This window comes from Macaca mulatta, chromosome X, assembly GCF_049350105.2.
Source record: "Macaca mulatta isolate MMU2019108-1 chromosome X, T2T-MMU8v2.0, whole genome shotgun sequence".
NCBI lineage: Eukaryota > Metazoa > Chordata > Mammalia > Primates > Cercopithecidae > Macaca > Macaca mulatta.
The window spans coordinates 47,062,595-47,085,073 of NC_133426.1; the positions used below are offsets into that span (position 1 = coordinate 47,062,595).

Sequence of the window (22,479 nt, forward strand, 5' to 3'; positions counted from 1 at the left end):
TCACAACAAATCAGTGGGTTTCTTATTATTATACTTATTTCATAGATAAGAACACTAAGCCCTAAAGAGGATAAATAACCTGTCAAAGTTTACATAGCTAATATGAGGTAAAGTTGGAATTTTAATCCAAGTTTTCTTGTAACCAGACACTATATTCCTTTCCTCCAAAAAAAAAAAAAAAACTGTGTAACTTGTCTTGGCTGGAAAAATGAAACATAAGGCCTGGACAGTTTTTGGTTTCATAAGTAGCCACAACCTTAAAATGATAGTTTATGTGGAATTCTAAAGTTTCCTAGGACATCTTATATTACAAATGAAGTGGAATACTTGGGTACGTTTGTTTTGAATCATTTTGAGGATTATTCCTGAGTTTACAAGTTGTTAGAATAAATACATAAGTGCTCTCACAAAAGTTGATTAATAAGTGTGGAAGGCTAAGATAAAATAAAGATATAGCTGGAAAAAGGAATCAGGAAGCAAAGAAGGTAATTTCAGAATTGAAGTTAGAGCTTTGTAAATTTTAATAGGTTTATATGTTATTATAGTTTGCCATTGAAAAATATTATTAGATTTTTTTAAAAGTTATATTTGAAAAACAAAATATTTTATATGTGTAATCACCTACACGTAGGACCTAGAATTTTCTATTATGGGCTTCATACATTTTCATATGAAATTTTCCTTGTATAATCATTATATATGCTCATTGAAGCTAACTTGCTAAGAATGAATTATTGTGTCCAAATAGTTATGTGATTTTAATTACTATGCTACAAATGATCATGTCCAGAATTATAAAGCTTGGTGAAAGTCCTCCTACAGTGGGAATAAGAGAAAATAGAGATTTAAGAGGAGACTGGCTAGAATTTGGACAAGAAATCGAAAGGGTCAGTAATATATCTTCTAAGGAACATGGTGAAATGTATATCTCCTTTCATGTGTCAAACACTAATACATGATTATAGGTAAATTTTAGAGTAGTACTAGCAAAAGATTTTTTGAAATCTGGTTGTTTTAGAGCAGGAAAGAGATGTTTTTATCCTTTAGAATCCTACCCACTCCTGCACTGGGCTCACAGTAGGTGATTTGGGAATGACAGCTGACTGATGGGTTGATTGATTGTTTGTATTTCTGTGCAGGTTGTGGGCCAGTTGATGAGAATCTTATGGAAAAGACAGTAGAAGTCCTGGAACGCCATTGCCATGAAAATATGAACCATGCTATTGAGACAGAGGAAGGGCTAGGCATAGAGTATGATGAAGATGTGATCTGTGATGTGTGCCGGTCTCCAGACAGTGAAGAAGGGAATGATATGGTGTTCTGTGATAAGTGTAACGTCTGTGTGCATCAGGTTAGTGAGAGTGGAGACCGTCACCTCCCTACGGTCAGCCTTTCTCAAGCTCAGTGATGATCTCCAGCACCCATATCTGGGTAGCGGCTTGCATTTAAGGGTGAAAATAAAGATTTGGCCTGGTTGTTCTTCAGTATTTCCTCTAGAAACAATACTTCTTATGACCACCAAGATGACTTGCTGACTAACTTTACCCCATGGGGCTAAACCCAGGTCTTTATTGTGTCACTTTGTGCCCAGACCATTGGGATTGCCTTGTTCAGTTCTCCCCTAGGCCCCTGCCCCAGGGGGATCTCATTGCTGCCTGTCTGAGGTCTCTCCTCTGCCTTCAAATCTCCATGGCCTCATGAGGTTACACCCGTGGTCAGTAACCTTGGTGAGTTTACACTTCCTACAGATAGAAGTCCAGACTCCTTATCCTGGCACTCAAGACCCTCCCCCATCGCCTAAACATGCCACTCCTAAGAAGGTCCACCCCACTTTTAAAGATCACAGAATTTTAGGACTGCAAAAGACTGTGTAACTCTTCAATCTTACACAATACCAGGAGAGGTGAAGTGACTTTACCCAAGCTGGTTATTTGTCATTCTTTCTACTACACTGCCTTTTTAATTAATAATGATTATGATATCAACCCTCCTCTCAGCTCTTTCCATTTTTTCCCCCACAAGCACTATGCTCCAACAAAGTAAGGTTACTCAAGGTGCAGTGATGAATATTCCTGACACTGTCCTATCTCCCATGTTTCAGCTGCACTCCAATTTGTAAATGCCTCCTCCTATCTCCCAGCTATCAAAAATCTACATATTTTTCAAGGTCTAGTTCAGATCCTTTCTTGAACTCCCTTGCCCTAAGTGGTTTTTCATTCTTCTGAACCTGTTTATATTTCATTCATTTTGTTAATTTATCTAGCAAATAGGTACAGTACTCCATGGGCCAGGATTGTGCTGCATGCTGAGGACACACTCAGTGATGAAGAGAGGCAGACATGGTCTCTGCCCCCAGGGAGATCATAGTCTGGTGTAAGAAATATAGGGAAACTGCCGGTTTAGCATCATGTGCCAAGTGTTTTTATAGATATAAGTCCAAGCTGCTGTGGAAGTGCATCTGTGAGAAATGATGGTCAGGGACAACTTCCAAGAGGTGGCATCCAAGCTAAATCTTAATGTCCAAAAGGAGATGTCAAGTAAACCAGCAATGTGTGTTCAGGCAGAGAGGAGAAATGTTCATACAGGGTAGTGAAAGCAGGCAAAGTATGTCAGAGGCAACTGAAGGCTTCAGAAACTATAAAGTGGCAGAGCAGAGTAGGGAAGGCATGGAGAGTGAGGGTGGAGAGGGATACAAGAGACGTGTGTAAAGGACCTTCTGACAAACTAAGGAACTTCAGTTCTGTCCTGTCAACCCTGGAGGATGTGATTTGTATTTTAGATCATTCTGGCTATAAAATGACTAAAATAATTAGAATAGATAACATAGCAGATAGAAACCAGGGCTTAAGATTATTTTAATTCCCTGTGCCACCTAACCTAACCACCCTGTATGTAAAAGGTACTCACAATTATTATGTGACCAATTGGGTCTTTTTCTTCATTTACCTTTAACAAAGTAAATTTTGAAAATTTGTCTTCACTTTACCAATTATTGGCATTTATATCAGACTTTAAGTGACAGCAGAAAATGTTTACCACTTAACTATGAACTTAAGTATTATATCTCACGATACAAGCCCACAGTCCCTTCTTTGCAATTCCAAAATTATAAAGTTCTGAAAACCACACGTTTTTGCTGAAGTTTCACACCAGAACTGATTTGAGGACAATACCAGAACCCACCCAGTATGAGGCCATTTGTAGTCCTTATCCATTTTATGTAAATACTCATATATTTTGTTAGAGAACTATTAATGTGTTTGGTTATATGGTATTGCCCCTGGTCCCACTGGGGGCTTAGGCCATATACTATATATATACTTTCTTAAGATCTGAGCGGCCGGGCGCGGTGGCTCAAGCCTGTAATCCCAGCACTTTGGGAGGCCGAGACGGGCGGATCACGAGGTCAAAAGATCGAGACCATCCTGGCTAACACGGTGAAACCCCGTCTCTACTAAAAAATACAAAAACTAGCCCGGCGAGGTGGCGGGCGCCTGTAGTCCCAGCTACTCGGGAGACTGAGGGAGGAGAATGGCGTAAACCCGGGAGGCGGAGCTTGCAGTGAGCTGAGATCCGGCCACTGCACTCCAGCCTGGGCGACAGAGCGAGACTCTGTCTCAAAAAAAAAAAAAAAATTAAAAAAAATTAAAAAAAAAAAAAAAGATCTGAGCAATTCTGAATTTCCTAATTTTTCTTACCCTAGAGGTTTCAGATAAATGATTGTGGATCTGTAGTAGGCTTAAAAGGAATAGCATAAAGGTCATCTGTATATATTTCCTATGTTTGTCCTTTACAGTTGGGACAAAATAGTAAGTATTCTCAGGTTCTTTAACAAAATCAAATGTAGCGTAATTATCTCCAATGCTATTTATTAGTCTTGAAAACGATTCCGGTAATGACTATAAATGATGCCCCTTTCTCACATAGAAAGAGATGAGATGACAATAACTGACCAGACCTTGCAGAATGTAAACTGGTATGTATTAAAGCTGGGACATTGGTACCCTATAAAGTTTCACATAAGAGATTCTTCCAAAGTAAGTATATTTACTTGGATTCTAAAGAGATACTTAGCTTAGAGCTCCCTCTGTTGGCTGAAAAGTGACTTAAAATGCTTTGGAAGCTTTGGTTTACTCCCTAACAGAATGGGGACATGTTGACATCTGAATTTATTAAACATGATTTTTCTTCTTTACTGACACCATATTACATTTCAGTGTTTGTTCTTCAGTGACAAAAATACACTTATAGTCAGTACTTTAGAAGAGATGTGTACATAAGTAGCCTTTAGATTTTAACAATGAATTTACCATTTTTTCTTTAAAAAATGTGAAAGTTGGGCCAGGCACAGTGGCTCACGCCTGTAATCCCAGCACTTTGGAAGGCCAAGGCGGGTGGATCACGAGGTCAGGAGTTCGATACCAGCCTGGCCAATATAGTGAAACCCCGTCTCTATACAAAAATTAGCTGGGTGTGGTGGCACGCACCTGTAGTCCCAGCTGCTCGGGAGGCTGAGGCAGGAGAATTGCTTGAACCCAGGAGGCAGACATTGCAGTGAGCCAAGATTGCGCCACTGCACTCCAGCCTGGGTGACAGAGTGAGACTCCATCTCAAAAAAAAATGTGAAAGTTAGGGCCATTCCAAGTCCTTTTACATGTATCTATGATCTTATGACCATGAGTAAGTCCACAAAAGGGCTCAGTAAATGATGTTCTGCCCAATAAACTGGCCAGGAGCTAAAGGATATTCCAGGAGCACGCCTCTGATCTCTCTTCCAGTCTGAAAGAGACTCTATTTTAGGGAGGAAGCTTGCTTTCATTTCCTAGCAAACATTCTGGGCCTCAGACAAAGAGCTTTAAAGGTTAGAAACCTTATAAAATGATGCCTTGCTGTTGTGAGAGGAGCCTACCTAGAGTCCAGCTTCAATTCTTGAGCTAAACACATTTGTTCTATCCAACCACCTGCTCAAGCTCAGCATAGGGGGCATTCAGGTAAATTGATGATAACAGCTCTACCTCTAGTGACCTTAAAATCTCATTGAGTTCTGTAGGCCAGGGTTAATTAAAAGAAAAAAAAATTACTTAAATCTCACTGAGGAGAGGAAACATGACAGCAAATGTAGACAAAAAGAATACATGGTGCTGGCCGGGTGCTGTGACTCACACCTGTAATTCCAGCACTTTGGGAGGCCAAAGTGTGGTTCAGTTGAGCCCAGGATTTTGAGAGTAGTCTGAACAGTGTGGCAAAACCCTGTCTCTACAAAAATTAGCTGGGCAGAGTGGCACATGCCTGTGCTCCTAGCTACTCAGGAGACTAAGGTAGGACGATTGCTTGAGCCCAGGAGGGGCTCAGTGAGCCAAGGCTCACTACGAGGCTGCAGTGAGCCAAGATCATGCCACCTCATTCCAGCCTGGGTGACAGAGCAAGACCCTGTCTCAAAAATAATAATAATAATAATAAAAATAAAGAACACATGATGTTGACTGCGTACCTGGTGAGAGAAATTGCATGGAGTGGAGGGCGGGAGTCAGGCAGTGGGACAAACACAAGGGGCTACAGTGACCTAAGCAAGTTTTTTGGAGGGGCCTGGAGTTTGAACCAGGTCTGGAAGGGTGAGAAAGGTCCGACTATGCAAAGAACAGTTAACCATGTAGAGCAGGGAAACTGCTTAGACACATGGACATGAAAATGAGAATGACCAGTTATGGAGAAAACCAGGAGGCCTGCCTGTCCAAGTCAGAAGCCCTGTGTTTGTGTATAGTGGGGCACGAGATCGGATAGTGAGATACAAGGAGCAGCAGGCTTTAGATAAGGAACCAGTAAACTTTTTAAGGATCCGCTGTAAATATTTCAGTCTTTATAGGCCACATACAGTCTCTGTTACATGTTCGTCTCTTTACAACCCTTTAAAAATGTGAAAACCATTCTTAGCTTGTTGGCTTTATAAAACAGACCTTGGAAAACAGCCAACCCCTAGTTTGGATGGTAGGGGGCAGGTAAGAGTAGAAGGAATATCTAAAGGGCTTGCCACTGTACAATGGTATGGATTCTTTTAGTGAGGACAATCTGGCAGCCAAGTAGAGGAAGGGTTGAAGGTACAAAGGGGGAAAAAGAAAATGCAGAAATTAATCAATCCAGGCATGGCATAATGAGAACTTGGATAGAGCAAGTGGTGAGGATGGAGAGGAAGGTCAGAGTTTTGGGGCCACTGTAGGGAGAATAGCAAGCACCAGGTCAGCAGATGAAAGAAAGTGAATAATACAAGACTAGGAATTTGGATCTGGAAGATAGGAAGAATGGTGGTGACATGGAAAAAAGGAGTTTGGAAAAGGACCAGGTTGTAGGGGGCAGATATTATGGTAACTGTTATAACTTGAATCTGAGCTGCGGGTGAATCTCCTGAGGCAGACAAGTTTTGAAGCTGCCATATTGAATCAGTTAGTCTCTAATAGAGTAGAGCAGTAAGGAGGAAATGATGGGCAAAATTGGGGATAGCAAAAAGGAAGTCTAGAATGTTTCCCAAACTAATCTCCAGTCTTTCACAGTAATTCATTTATTTATTTGTCCAACTTCATTCCATAAAGGATTTGAAGCACCTTCCAGAACTCGTTATGAATTATTGTGATTAGTGTAATATTCTATTCAAGATTCATTCACAAGTCTCTGTTTCTTCAACCCAAGCAAGCAATTGCTATGATTTACTGAGTACTTTTTATGCACTAGGCGTTAATAGGCTTTTTATAAACGTTAGTTCATTTGCTCCTCAGAAGTTTCACTCTCTTTATTTTCTAACATTTTTTTCTTGATCACAGCAGTGTATGATTTTTAGGAAATGTTCAATAAGTGTTTGACTAATTATAATACATAGTCATTGAAGAAGCTTTAGAAAACAGACCAAAAAAATGCTGTAATCACAACACTTAGATAACAGTTGGGCTAATGGTTGGCTGTATCTCCTAGTCTTGTTATATCATCCTTAAAGTCAGTTCTCATGGACAGACATGCTGATCTTAGGACAGATGGTGGAAGTTGCTTTTTTGAGTACTTTTAAATCACTCGATACTGGATATAAACTTGTTCAGCTTTATTTGCCTTTCTCCCAAAAGCGGAGGATACTCTGTGACTGTGTATCAGAACAGATACCAACCCTGGTGAGAAGGTACTGACCATTCTCCCCTCTCCTCCTCGTACCTCCAGGCCTGCTATGGCATCCTCAAGGTCCCAGAAGGCAGCTGGTTGTGTCGCTCCTGTGTCCTGGGCATTTATCCGCAATGTGTGTTATGTCCAAAGAAAGGTGGAGCCATGAAGACCACCAAGACAGGGACTAAATGGGCTCATGTCAGCTGTGCCCTGTGGATCCCAGAGGTAAGAATTCATCCAGGCCTGTGAGACCATTTGCTCCAGGGTGTCCCTGTTCCCCACAACATTCAGACTGACTCAGGCTTAGTATGGAGATGCTTCATGCTTGCCCATGTTTCTGAAGTAATGGTACTTCCACTTGAGCTACCTCAGATCCTTCTTGGATGCACACGTACATGTAAGCCCATGCTGATTAATATATAGGTGGTATTCCCGTGGTACTTGGGATAATGCCCAAATATGTACACGATATTTGGGTATATCATGTATAAATTGATAAATTTGTATGAGAGGAGAGACACAAAAGACCAGGGTGTGAGCAGCAGGATTTTTTAAGGTAAAACTTATGTTTAGATGCCAAATTTTAAGTGTAGAGTTTTGTGATATTTTACACTTGTATGTATCTGTAACCACAACTCAGACCAAGACATGAAATACCTAAAAATAGACATAAAGCACCCCAGAAAGATCCTCTATGCCCACTTTCCAGTCTCTATCCCCCAAGAATAACCACCATTTTTATCTCGATCATGATAGATTAATTTTGTCTGGTTTTAAACTTCATACAGTATGTATTCTTTTCGGTCTGGCTAACACTCTATGTTGTGGTGTGTATCAATAGTTTATTCCTTTCTATTGCTAATATTCCATTGTATGGATATACTCTGATTTATTCATTTTCCTTTGATGGCATTTGGGTTGTTTACATGTAGGCTATTACAAATTGAGCAATAGCTCTTTGTCTACTGTGATTAGATGCCCTTTACCTTTTTTTATTTTTGTTTATTTATTTTATTTTTTATTTTTATTTTTATTTTTATTTTTGAGACAGAGTCTTGCTCTGTCGCCCAGGCTGGAGTGCAGTGGCGCAATCTCGGCTCACTGCAAACTCCACCTCTCAGGTTCACGCCATTCTCCTGCCTCAGCCTCCTGAGTAGCTGGTACTACAGGTGCCCGCCACCACACCCGCTAATTTTTTTTTTTTTTTTTTTTTTTTTGTATTTTTAGTAGAGACAGGGTTTCACTGTGTTAGCCAGGATGATCTCGATCTCCTGACCTCAGGTGATCCGCCTATCTAGGCCTCCCAAAGTGCTAGGATTACAGGCATGAGCCACCGCACCCAGCCGATGCCCTTTACTTTTTGAAGCTCTTTTCAGGGCTTACACTCAACATCTGCCAAAGACCCTCTTTATTCAAACTTTGATTTGTCATCTAGCCTGGTCCTTCAGTTGCTGGTATTTCCTGAGTGGCTACATGTACACTAACTTAATTAAACTGGGGCTTACAGACATTTCTTCTTCTTATGGTTGCCTTTTTTTATTTCTTTAGCTGTGTGGATATCCCACTCATATCCTGTCTCCCCAACCACTATCCAAGCCAGCAGATTTGTTAGGCAGTTTAACTGCATGACAAGAGAGACTGCAGAATCTAGTTAATGGGGAGCTGATATTATATCAGTAACTCATTCTCCTTTAAGATTTTCCTGTTTTTAATCTTGTTAATATTGGTTCCGGGGAGTTATTGTCTAATAAAGAAGCTCACAGAGTTACACTAAAAGTCCCATATATATACTTTTGTATTCCTATGGCTATAGACATCAGTATTTTTTTAAAATATTTGAATAGTAGTTTCTTTTTCTCACTAAGAACATCTAGACATAAAATAAACAGGTTTCTGGCTTGAGAATGACTGTTTTCCAGCAGCAAATCCCCCAGCTGATAGAGTAGGCTCTCAGCTTATAAAAGTCCAGAACATGACTCAGGAAGAGCTCTTTAAAAACAAAATAAGCTTTCTCAGTTATTGGCATTCTCTTATGGTTTCTAGTTCTTGGTTTCTAGTGCCTTCTGGACTATTCAAGATCTGTTAGTTTCCTGATGTGGGCAAAACCAGTACTAGTTTGGCATCCTTATTTGACAGTTCTTCACCTTTTAAAGCTGTATCTCTCTTAAAAACTCATGTATATATTTGACGGGGTAGGGGGAATGAAAATACTTGTTACCAGCAGTTGCTTGACCCCTTATTTTCACATGGAAAAGAATATTTTCATCTTTTTTTAAAACATCCCTTTCTGCTGGGTGTGGTGACTCACGCCTGTAATCCAAGCACTTGGGAGGTCGAGGCAGGCAGAACACCTGGATCCAGGAGTTTGAGACCAGCCTGGGCAACATGGCAAAACCCCATCTCTATTACAAATACAAAAAATTAGCCAGCTGTGGTGGTGCATGCCTGTAGTCCCAGATATTCAGGGGCTGAGGTGGGAGGATCACTTGAGCCTGGGAGGTCGAGGCTGCCGTGGGCTCTGATCCTGCCACTGCACTCTAGCCTGGATGACAGAGTGAGACCCTGATTCAAAAAGGAAAACAAAAAAAGCATCCCTTTCTTTTCAGTACTCTCCCAAAGACTAATTTCACTTTGAAGCTACTTTGACTGAGGGAGTAGGGTAAGCTCATGATCGTCACGTGGTTTTAAAGACTTTGGTTTTAAAATGTCATCCTCATCCTTTCTACTTACATTCTGCAGTCTCTTCATTACACAAATGTGCTGTTTTCCAACAATATCATGGTTCCTTTGTAAACCAAATGGAAAGACTTGTCACTGCCTCTGTTTTTCATCCTTAGTTGATCAAATGAAACAACAAGGCATGTAGCACCATCTCTTAACATAATAGATACTCGATTTTGTGAATTTTAGTTACTTTCAGTAGCTTTCTTTGGTTCCTAAGTAAAAGTGTTCATTAAGGTAACCTTGGCTGGGCGCAGTGGCTCATGCCTGTAATCCCAGTACTTTGGGAGGCCAAGGCAGTAAGATCACTTGAGGCCAGGAGTTCAAGACCAGCCTAGGGTAACATAGCAAGACCTCGTCTCTACAAAAATAATAATAATAATTTTTTATTTTGTGGGTACATATTAGATGTATATATTTATGGGATGCATGAGATTTTGATACAGGCATGTAATGCCTAATAATGACATCATGAAACATGGGATATTCATCCCCTCAGGCATTTATCCTTTTTGTGTTACAAACAACCCAGTTATGTTCTTGTAGTTATTTTTATATGTACCATTAAGTTATTTTGACTATAGTCACCCTGTTGTGCTATCAAATAGTAGGTCTTATTCATTCTTTCTATCCTTTTTGTACCCATTAATTATTGCCACCCCCTGCCTGCCCTGTTCCCCCCACTACCCTTCCCACCCTCTGGTAACCATCCTTCTACTGTCTATCTCCTTGAGTTCAGTTGTTTTTATTTTTAGATCCCACAGATAAATGAGAACATGCAATGTATGTCTTTCTGTGCCTGGCTTATTTCACTTGACACAATGACCTCCAGTTCTATCCATGTTGTTGGAAATGACAGGATTTCGTTCTTTTATATGGCTGAATAGTACTCCATTGTGTATATGTACTGCATTTTCTTTATCCATTCGTCTGTTGATGGACACTTAGCTTGTTTCCAAATCTTGCCTATCGTGAACATTGCTGCAAAAAATATGGGAGTGCAGATACCTCTTTGATATACTGATTTCCTTTCTTTTGGGTATATACCCAGCAGTGGGATTGCTGGATAATATGGTAGCTCTATTTTTTGTTGTTGTTTTTTTTTTTAGAATCCTCCAAACTATTCTCTATAGTGGTTGTACTAATTTACATTCCCACCAACAGTGTATGAGGGTTCCCTTTTCTCCACTCTTCACCAACATTTGTTATTGCCTGTCATTTGGATAAAAGCCAAAAAGAAATTTTTTTTTAATTAGCCAGGTGTGGTAGAGGCTGTGGTGGGAGGATCACTTGAACCCAGGAGTTCAAGGCTGTAGTAAGCCATGATCACACCACTGAACTCTAGCCTGAGTGACAGAGGGAGACCTTGTCTCTTAAAAAAAAAGAAAAGAAAAGAAAAAAAAAGAAATAAAGTGAAAGGTAATCATGCCTAATCTATACTCCTGTTCTCTCATCCCATATGTGAATTATTTATATTACTGGAAATGAGTGAAGGACTGAGCAGTGGAAATAACTTTTGTTTATTCTTGATTCCATATTAACCTTAAGAGATGTGACTTACTTCGTTGTTTTAATGTTCTTAGCTTTATGTAACATCATTTATGGTTTGTGAAAGGTACTTCTGGGATGCCTTGGTACTTCTGCCTTATGGTGGTATTTTATTTGTAGGTCAGCATTGCTTGTCCTGAGAGGATGGAACCGATCACGAAGATCTCCCACATCCCACCCAGTCGGTGGGCCTTAGTCTGCAACTTGTGCAAGTTGAAGACAGGGGCTTGTATTCAGGTAAGTCCCCATGAGAAGTAGTAGAGTGGGCTAACACCAAATTAGCTGGACTCACCCTCCCAGTGAGAGTGTCCTGTCTACTGAAAGGTCACTCAGGAGATCACCCACCCACTCTCAGGGCTCTGCCATTGTACGGACCATTTCTGGAAATCCTTTTTTTGGATATTGCCTCTGGACCATTAAGCTTATTCTTTTCAGTATTCGTAGTGATAGTTTATCTTCATCCTTTGCTGTCGGAGCTGATGAATTAAGTGATTTCTAAAGCTAGATGATACCATCCTGGGTGGAAACCGGCTATAATTCTGAAACAACCAGGCCCATGTTCCTTTTTTTTAATTTCAACTTTTATTTTCAATTTTGAGGGTACATGTGCAGATTTGTTACATGAGTCTATTGTGTGATGCTGAGGTTTGAAATACATTTGGTCCCATCACCCATATAGTGAGCATAGTAAGTACCCAATAGGTAGTTTTTCAGCCCTCGTACTCTCCCTTCTCCCTCTAGTAATCCCCACCGTATTTTTCCTGTCTTTATGTCTGTGTATACCCACTGTTTGGCTCCCATTTGTAAGTGAGAACATGTGGTATTTGGTTTTCTGTTTCTTAATTAATTTACTTAGAATAATGGCCTCCAGCTGCACCCATGTTGCTGCAAAGGACATGATTTCTTTTTTTTGTTTTTTTCTTTTTCCAACTTTTATTTTCTGTTCAAGGGCACGTGTCCAGGTTTGTTACATGGGTAAATTGTATGTTGCAGAGGTTTGGTGTACAGATAATTTTCTCACCCAGGTAATCATCATAATGCCCAACAGGTAGTTTTTCAATCCCCACCCTCAGGTAGGCCCCAGTGTCTGTTCCCTTCTTTGTGTCCATGTCTACTCAATGTTTAGCTTCACTTATAAGTGAGAACATGCAGTATATGGTTTTCTGCAATTAGGGGAGACATGGATGGGATTGGGAACAGCCAGTTACCTCCAGCAAAGGCACAAGGCTTGCCTTGTCTTTCCATGTTATTTCTCCTTCTGTCCCAAATGTAATAAGATGGCTCTGCTGGCTAGAGGGATGGAAAGGATGACCTTTCACCTCTCAGACCTCCTGCATGTGAACTGCAAGCTGGTTGGAGTTATATTTGCCTGCCGACCTTCTTCGGTGAAGAGGGGACATATAATATCATTGCACAGTGCAGGGGTCCGCAACTGCCAGACCACAGACAAGTATTGGTCCATGGCCTGTTAGGAACCGGGCTGCACAGCAGGAGGTTAAGTGGTGAGCAAGCAAGGGTTACCCGTCTGAACTCCGCCTCCTGTCAGATCAGCAGTGGCATTAGATTCTCATAGGAGCGTGAACCCTGTTGTGAACTGTGCATGCAAGGGATCTAGGTTGAGCGCTCCTTATGAGAATGTAATGCTTGCTGATCTGTCACCGTCTCCCATCACCCCCAGATAGGCTCGTCTAGTTGCACGAAAACAAGTTCAGGGCTCCCACTGATTCTACATTATGGTGAGTTGTATAGTTATTGCGTTATATATTACAATGTAATAATAATAGAAATAAAGTGTGCAATAAATGTAATGTGCTTGAATCATCCCAAAACCATCTCCCCCAAGTCCATGGAAAAATTATCTTTCACAAAACTGGTCCCTGGTGCCAAAAAGGTTGGGGACCTCTGGCTTTAGGGATAATGACGCTAGGCGCTTTGTGAGATTTCTTGCTGTCTGGCATGACAGTATTTTCCAGGCTTATCGTGTAGATTTCTTACTGTAAACCTGGGATTAGCTATTCCTCCAAGGAACCCAGGGTCTTTTACTGGGACATTGTAATTGAAGAACATAATCTGGACCCCCAAAGACCCTTTTAATTTTTTGAATTCATTCTTATATCTGACAGAATTGGCTACTTCCTCTTTTTTTTAACCTTTCTTGGATGATTTTATTTATTTTAACTATGCCACTTTAAAATAATAAAGGAAAAATATTTAAAGGAAAACTCTTTTCATGGGGACTACTACCCTAGGACATTGCCTGTGTGTTTAAGCTGTTTCCTGGTTGCTGCCCATGTGTGAGTCCCTTGAGGGCCAAGGTTGTGCATCATTCTTCTGTGAATTTCCCTGGCACAAAGTAGAGTGCCTGCCCATTGTTAGTGCTTAATTATGGTTTATTGAATAAATATATTCATATTTTATTGTACCATGGATTCATTTGTGATATGCATTTCCCCCTCTAAAAATAATATATTTTTCATTTTTCAGAGTTATTATTTGGTCATTTTATAGTAGCACATTGGATTTATATCCAGTAACTTATTTTCTTTATTGGAGTCACTGCAATTTCCCTCATTTTTGCTTTTGTTGTGGGACAGGGTCTCACTCTGTCACCTAGGCTGGAGTGCAGTGACACAATCATAGCTCACTGCACCATTGAACTCCTGGACTCAAACGATCCTCCTGAGTAGCTGAGATCACAGGTGCACACTACTACACCTGGCTAATTTAAAAAATTTTTTTGTAGAGACAGGATTTCGCTGTGTTGCCCAGGCTGGTCTTGAACTCCTGGCCTTAGGTGATCTCCTGCCTTGGCCATCCAATCCAAAGTGCTGGGATTACAGGCATGAGCCACCGTGCTTTTTCTTTTTTTTTTTTTTTTTTTTTTTTTTTTTCTTTTTTTGACAGGGTCTCACCCTGTTGCCCAGGCTGGAGTTCAGTGGCGCGATCTCGGCTCACTGCAACCTCTGCCTCCTGGGTTCAAGCAATTCCCCTGCCTCAGCCTCCCAAGTAGCTGGGATTACAGGCACACACCACCACACCTGGCTAATTATTTGTATCTTTAGTAGAGGCAAGGTTTCACCATGTTGGCCAGGCTGGTCTCGAACTCTCGACCTCAGGTGATCCACCCGCCTTGGCCTCCCAAAGTGCTGGGATTCCAGGAGTGAGCCACCACACCTGGCCTTTTTTTTTTTTTTTTTTTTTTTTTTTTAAGAGAGAGCCTTGCTTTGTCACTCAGGCTGGAGTGCAGTGGTGAAATCATAGCTCACTATAACCTTGAACTTCTGAGCTCAAACAATCCTTCCACCTCAGTCTCCCAAGTAGCTAGGTCTATAGGCACACGCCACCATGGCTGGCTAAGTTTTTTGTTTCATAGAGATAGGGTCTTGCTGTGTTGCCCAGGCTTATTTTTTTTCTACAATAATTAGTAAGTGGCAATAAGACTTTGGTAAAAAGCACAGTGGCTCATGCCTGTAATCCCAGCACTTTGGATTGGAAGGCAGTAAGAGAAAATATTGGCCTTGACCTTAACAGACCTGGATTGTATTACAGCCCTGATGTGCCACATTCTGCCTCTATTATGGTTATTTATCTTTGAGTTTTATCTGCCCTACTAGACTGTAAGCTTAGACTTTCATCCTTAGATCCCCTATACCCAGATCTGGTAGACAGACAGTTAATATTAGATTGATGGATGGATGATGGATTAACAGATTGAGAGATGAAACATTCTGGTGTAAGTTTCTCATTTGCAGAGCAATAGTTCTTACTTTCATTACTTGAGTTCAGATTCTTTATTTTATAAAGGTCTTACCAAATTGAGACTTTTACAATTTTGATTATAAGGAATTTCATTACAGAGACTCCTCTGCATGAGGAAAGGGGAGGAAATGTAGAAAGGACTTTGTCATACAGCTTGAGTGCCAGCTTAGCCACAGTAGAAGAAAGCATCAGATAGATTCCTAAGGTTCTTGACTCCAGGCTGTGGGTCCCAGATAATATCTCTGGACCCACCCAGGGCCAGGAGGAATTCACCACCCTGAAAGGAATGACACAAGCCTTGCTGGATTTGCCACCTACTGATTGTAGAGCCCTTGGGACATGAACAAACATAGGTGGTAGCCGGGCAGTGATCACTGCAGGCCTTGGGCGAGACCCAATGCTGTGCTGGCTTTAGGTCTGACTGGGTGCAGTCCTAGTAGTGGTGGCCATAGGGGTGCTTATGTTAGCCCTCCTCCATCTCCAGGCAACTCAGCACAGAGAAAGAGACTTCATTTGTTTAGAGGGAAGTAAGGGAAAAGAATAAGAATCTCTGCCTGTTAATCCAGGGAGTTCTTCCAGATATTACCCAGTAACACCAAGGTAATATATCTACGAGTCTGTAAGAGCCATGGCATTACTAGAGCAGATATGGCTGTAGTGACCAAAGACTTAGATCACAACACCCAAGTCCCTCTGAATACCTGGAAAGTCTTCTGAAGAAGGATGGATACAAACAAGCCCAGACTGCAAAGACTATAATAAATGCCTGACTCTTCAATGCCCAGACACTGATGAACATCCACAAGCATCAAGACCATCCAGGAAAACATGACCTCACAAAATGAACTAAATAAGGGAACAATGATTAATCCTAGAGAGACAGATATATGACCTTTCAGATGGAAAATTCAAAGTAGCTATTTTGAGGAAGCTCAGCAAAATCCGAGAAAACACAGAGAAGGAATTCAGAATCCCATCAGATAAATTTAACAAAGATAATGTTAAATAATGGAAAAGAGTTAAATAAATGTTAAATAATGGAAAAAAGTTAAATAATGTTAAATAAATAATAAATAATAAATAAATAAATAATGTTAAATAATGTTAAATAAATAAATAATGTTAAAAGTTAAAAAATGTTAAATAATGGAAAAGAGGCTGGGCACGGTGGCTCATGCCTGTAATCCCAACACTTTGGGAGGCCGAGGTGGGCAGATCACAAGGTCAGGAGATCGAGACCATCCTGGCTAACACGGTGAAACCTTGTCTCTACTAAAAATACAAAAAATTAGCTGGGCATGGTGGTGGGCCCCTGTAGTCCCAGCTACCTGGGAGGCTGAGGCAGGAGAATGGTGTGAACCCAGGAGGCGGAGCTTGCAGTGAGCCGAGATAATGCCACTGCACTCCAGCCTGGGCAACAGCGTGAGACTCTGTCTCAAAAAAAAAAAATAAATAAATAATAATGGAAAAGAATTAAGCAGAAATTCTGGAGCTGAAAAAATGCAATTGACGGACTGAAGAATCCATCAGTCTCTTAACAGCAGACTTGATCAAGCAGAATAATTAGCCTCAAGACAAGCTATTTGAAAATGCACAATGAGAGGAGACGAAAGGAAAAAGAATGAAGCATGCCTACAGGATCTGGAAAATAGCCTCAGAAGGGCAAATCTAAGAATGATTGGCCTTAAAGAGGAGGGAGAGAGAGAGAGATCAGGGTAGAAAGTTTATTCAAAGAGGTAATAACAGAGAACTTCCCAAATGTAGAGAAATGTATATCAATATTCAAGTACAAGAAGGTTATAAAACATCAAGCATATCTAACTGAAATAAGACTACCTCAAGACATTTAATAATCAAACTCCCTAAGGTCAAGGATAAAGAAAGGACCCTAAAAACAGCAAGAGAAAAGAAACAACATACAATGGAGCTCCAATACATCTAGCAGTAGACTTTTCATTGGAAACCTAACAGGCCAGGAGAGAGTGGCATGACATATTAAAAGTTTTGAAAGAGAAAAACTTTTATCCTAGAATAGTATATCCAGTGAAAATATCATTCAAACATGAAGGAGAAATAAGGACTTTCCCAAATAAAAGCTGAGGGATTTCTTCAACACCAGGCCTGTCCTACAAAAAAATATTAAAGGGAGTTCTTCAGTCTTGAAAGAAAAGGTTGTTAATGGCAATAAGAAATCATCTGAAGGTACAAAACTCACTGGTAATAGTACACAGAAAAACATGGAATATTATAATATTGTAATTGTGGTATGAAAACTCCTATCTTGAAGAGAAAGACTAAAAGATTAGCCAATCAAAAATAATAACTACAATAACTTTTGAGACATGGACAGTATAATAAGATGTAAATAGAAACAGCAAAAAGTTAAGGGAATGAAGTTGAAGTATAGAGTTTTTGTTCTCGCCTTGCCTTGTTTGTTAACTTATTTATGCAATCAGTGTTGTCATCAGTTTAAAATATTGGGTTATAAGATATTATTCTCAAGGCCCATGGTAAACCTCAAATCAAAAACATACAACAGATACACACAAAAATAAAAAGCAAGAAGTTAAGACATACCACCTGAGAATATCATGTTCACTAGGAGGAAGACAAGAACGAAAGAAGGAAGGAAGAAAAGACCACAAGACAACCAGAAAACAAATAAAATGGCAGGAATAAGTCCTTACTTATAATGGACAGAACTCTCCAAAAGACACAGAGTGGCTGAATCAATACAAAAAACAAGGCCCAATGATCTGTTGCTTACAGGAAACATGCTTCACTATAAAGACACATATAGGCTGAAAATAAAGGGATGGAAAAAGATATTCCATGCAAATGGAAATCAAAAAGCAGGAATAGCTATACTTAATAGATTTAAAGAAAACTATAAAAAGAGACAAAAAGATCATTATATAATGATAAAGCGTTCAGTTCAACAAGAGGATAGAACAGTCGTAAATATATATACACCCAATTCTGGAGCAACCAGAAATATAAAGCAAATATTATTAGAGTTAAAGAGATAGACCCCAATAAAATAATAGCTAGAGACTTTAATACCTTGCTTTCAGCATTGGACAAATCATCCAGATAAAAAATGAAGTATCATACTTAATCTGTACTATAGACCAAATCAACCTAATAGATATTTATAGAACATTTCATCCAACAGCTGCAGAATATACATTCTTCTCCTCGGCACATGGAGTATTCTCAAAGATAGACCATGTGTCAGGTGCCAAAACAAGTCTTAAAATGATTTTTAAAAATTGAAATCATCAATTATCTTCTCTGGCCACAGTGGAATAAAACTAGAAATCAATAACGAAGAATTTTAGAAATTATACAAACACTTGGAAATTAAACAACATGCTCCTGAACGACCAGTAGGTCAATGAAGGAATTAAGAAGAAAATGTTAAACTCTCTTGAAACAAACAAACAAACAAAATGGGAACACAACATACCAAAACCTATGGGATATAGCAAAAGCAGTACTAAGAGGAAAGTTTATAACAATAAGTATGTATATCAAAAAATAGAAAAACTTCAGCCTTATAATGCATCTTAAAGAACTAGAAAAATGAACAAACAAAACCCTAAATTAGTAGAAGAAAGGAAATATAAAGATCAGAGCAGAAATAAGTGAAGTTGAAATGGAAAAAAACAAAGATCAACAAAACAAAAAAGTTGGTTTTTTGAAGAGATAAAATCACCAAACCTTTAGCCCAACTCGAAAAAAAAAAAGAGAGAAAATCCAAATAAATAAAATCAGAGATGAAAAAGACATTGCTACTGATACTGCAGAAATTCAAAGGATCATTAGAGGCTACTATGAGCAACTATATGCCAACAAATTGGAAAACCTAGAAGAAGTGAACAGATTCCTAGACACATATAACCTACCAAGATTGAACCATGATGAAATTTAAAATCTGAACAGACCAGTAACAGATGGTGAGATTGAAGTCATAAAAAGTTTCCCCTCAAAGAAAATCCTGGGACCCAGTGGCTTCACTGCCGAATTTTACAAAACATTTAAAGAAAGAACTAGTACCAGTGTTACTCAAACTATTCCAAAAAATAGAAGAGAAGGGAATACTTTTAAACTCATTCTACAAAGCCAGTATTACGCTGATACCAAAATCAGACAAAGACACATCAAAAAAAGAAAACTACAGGCCAGTATTCTGGATGAACATTGATGCAGAAATCCTCAACAAAGTACTAGCACACCAAATTTAACAATACTTTAAAAAGATCATTCACCATGACCAGTTTATTGAGGGTTTTTATCATGAAGGATGTTGAATTTTATCAAATGCTTTTTCAACATCAATTGAAACGATCATACAGTTTTTGTCCTTCATGCTGAAGATACGATTTTTCACACTGATTGATTTGCATATGTTGAGCCATCCTTGCGTCCCTAGGATAAATCCCATTTGGTCATGATGAATGATCGTTTTAAAATAACTAAAAGGGTATAATTGGATTGTTTGTAACATAAAGGATAAATGTTTGAGGTGTGGGATAGAAATTGAATAAGATAGAGTGGCTAGAATAAAAATCTTGAAAAAGAACACCAGAGACTGATTTAGGAATTAAGGCATATCATTCCCCTTTGAAGAAACTTTGGGTTGGATGCAGTGGCTCATACCTAAAATCCCAGTGCTTTGGGAGCCCGAGGCAAGAGGATTGTTTAAAGCCAGAAGCTCAAGATCAGCCTGGGCACGGAAACTCTTCTTACAAATGTGGATTTGTAAAAGGTAGCATTTTTCCTCTAGTGAAAGCATTTGAAAAAGTATTTTTCTTCTACAATTACTGAACAATATATAGAAAATTATTTTTTCCGGCCACACACAGTGGCTCACGCCTGTAATCCCAGCACTTTGGGAGGCCGAGGCGAGCGGATCACCTGAGGTCAGGAGTTCGAGACCAGCCTGACCAACTCGATGAAACTCCGTCTCTACTAAAAATACAAAAATTAGTTGGGCATGGTGGCATGTGCCTATAATCCCGGCTACTCAGGAGGCTGAGACAGGAGAATCGCTTGAACCCAGGAGAGACAGAGGTTGCAGTGAGCCGAGATCGCACCATTGCACTCCAGCCTGGGCAATAAGAGCAAAACTCCATCTCAAAAAAAAAAAAAAAGTAAATAAACCACAGTGAGATACCATTTCATACCTACTAGGGTGGCAGCAATAAGAAAGGCAAACAATCAAGGATGTGGAAAAATTGGAACCCTCATGCATTGCTGGTGGAAGTAAAAATGATGCAGCTGCTGTGAAAAAAGTTTGGCAGCTCCTCAAAATGTTAAACATAGAGTTACCTTATAAACCAGTAATTCTACTCCTAAGTATATACCTGCAGTTTAAGATCACCAAGACCATTCTCAGGTTCAGTAATTCACTAGAAGGACTCTCAGAACTCAGAGGAACAGTTATGCTCATAGTTATAATTTATTATAATGAAAAGATACAGATTTAAAATCAGCCGAGGATAGAGGCGTATGAGGCATGGTCCAGGAGAGACCTGGAATACAGCTTCCCATTACCCCTGCCAGTGGAGTTGTGCAGATAGTGCTTATTTCTCCCAGCAACAGTATATGATACACACAGAGTATTGCCAGCCAGAAAAACTCACCTTTGGTGTTCAGCGATTTTATTGAGAGTTGGCCACGTAGGCATTGCTCACCATCCACGTGGCTGACGTTACTCTCCAGTCCCTCCAGAGGTCAGGCTGATAGAAGGTGCCCCAAAGTCTCTACCATAAATCACATTGTTAGCATAGACTATCTCACTTGGCCCAAGGACCCAAGGTAAACAAAGACACTCTTATCAGGCAGGACATTCCAGGGGCTTAAAGGTTACTTCTAAGGAGCTAAAGACAAACAGCCAAACCTTTCTTTAGACAAGGTTATCCTTTACCGCACAACACCCAAGAGAAATAAAAACATATATCCACACAAAAACTGCTGCATGAATTTTCATAGCACCATTATTTCATAAGAGACAAAAAGTTAAAACAACCCAAATGTCCATCAACTTGATGAAATGGGGTATATCCATACAACTATTTTTTGCCCATAAAAAGGAATGAAGTTCTAATACATGCTACAACATAGAGGAACCTGAAGAACATGCTAAGTGAAAGAAGCCAGACTCACACAACCACATATTGTTGTAATTCCACTTATATGAAGTGTCCAGAATAGGCACATCAATAGAGACAGAAAGTAGATTAGTAGTTGCTTGGGGCTGGAGTTGGTAACAGGGAGTAACTACAAATGGACAAGATTTGGAGTGGGCGGTGATGAAAATATCCTGGAATTAGGTATTGGCAATGGGTGCATGACTGTAAATATATTTGAAAACCATTGAAATGTACACATTAAACTGGTGAACTTTATGGTATATAAAATATATCTTAATAAAGCTGTTTCTGTCATTTCAGTGAATGAATATAATGACCATGCTGTAATGCATGTAGTGAAGTGTTCAAAGATGTGTCACATAAAAGATGCTTTGTACAAGTGCTATTTGCTTGCCACAAAGAGAACAGTGCTATCTCAATTTTTTATTTTAAATTTGTAAAGATAAAAATATTTTTTTAATGGGTGTAATAAAACCTCTCTATCACCTTCCATGGTTACAGTGGAAATAAGTGAGATGTATGCAAAGGCATTTTATTTAATAGAATGTGCCAGACATATGTTTTAGAAAAGAACAAATAGGTATCTGGTATCTGACTGGCACCTTTCTTCTTTTTTTTTTTTTTTTTTTCTTTTTCTTCTGAGACCGAGTCTCGCTCTGTCACCCAGGCTGGAGTGCAGTGGCACGATCTCGGCTCACTGCAACCTCCGCCTCCCGAGTTCAAGCAGTTCTCTGCCTCAGCTTCCCAAGTAGCTGGAATTACAGGTGCCCACCTGTACTTTTTAGTAGAGATGGGGTTTCACCATCTTGGCCAGGCTTGTCTTGAACTCCTGACCTAGTGATCCAACTGCCTCAGCCTCCCAAAGGGCTGGGATTATAGGCGTGAGCCACCGCGCCCAACCCTTTTTTTTTTTTTTCAGGATCTCACTCCCGTCGCCCAGGCTGGAGTGCGGTAGCACAATCACGGCTCACTGCAGCCTCAACTTCCCAGGCTCAGCCTCCCTAGTAGCTGAGACTGCAGGTGTGCACCACCACACCCAGCTAATTTTTGTATTTTTTGTAGAGACAGGGTTTCGTCATGTTGTCCAGGCTGGTCTTGAACTCCTGGACTTAAGCGATCCTCGCCTCTTGGCCTGCCAAAGTGCTGGGAGTAC

At 39.9% G+C, this 22,479-nt stretch overlaps 1 protein-coding gene across 5 annotated transcripts in view; it reads left to right on the forward strand.

Annotated features, from left to right (window-relative positions):
* The window catches only part of JADE3 (jade family PHD finger 3), a 150,655-nt gene that overhangs the window by 117,281 nt on the left and 10,895 nt on the right, over nt 1-22,479 (forward strand). For all 5 annotated transcript variants that reach the window (XM_001100171.5, XM_077988567.1, XM_002806209.4 and 2 more), the window contains 3 exons: nt 1,140-1,351; nt 7,198-7,365; nt 11,530-11,646. In XM_001100171.5, the coding sequence (XP_001100171.3) occupies nt 1,140-1,351; nt 7,198-7,365; nt 11,530-11,646 (497 nt within the window). The remainder of the gene's footprint in view (nt 1-1,139; nt 1,352-7,197; nt 7,366-11,529; nt 11,647-22,479) is intronic.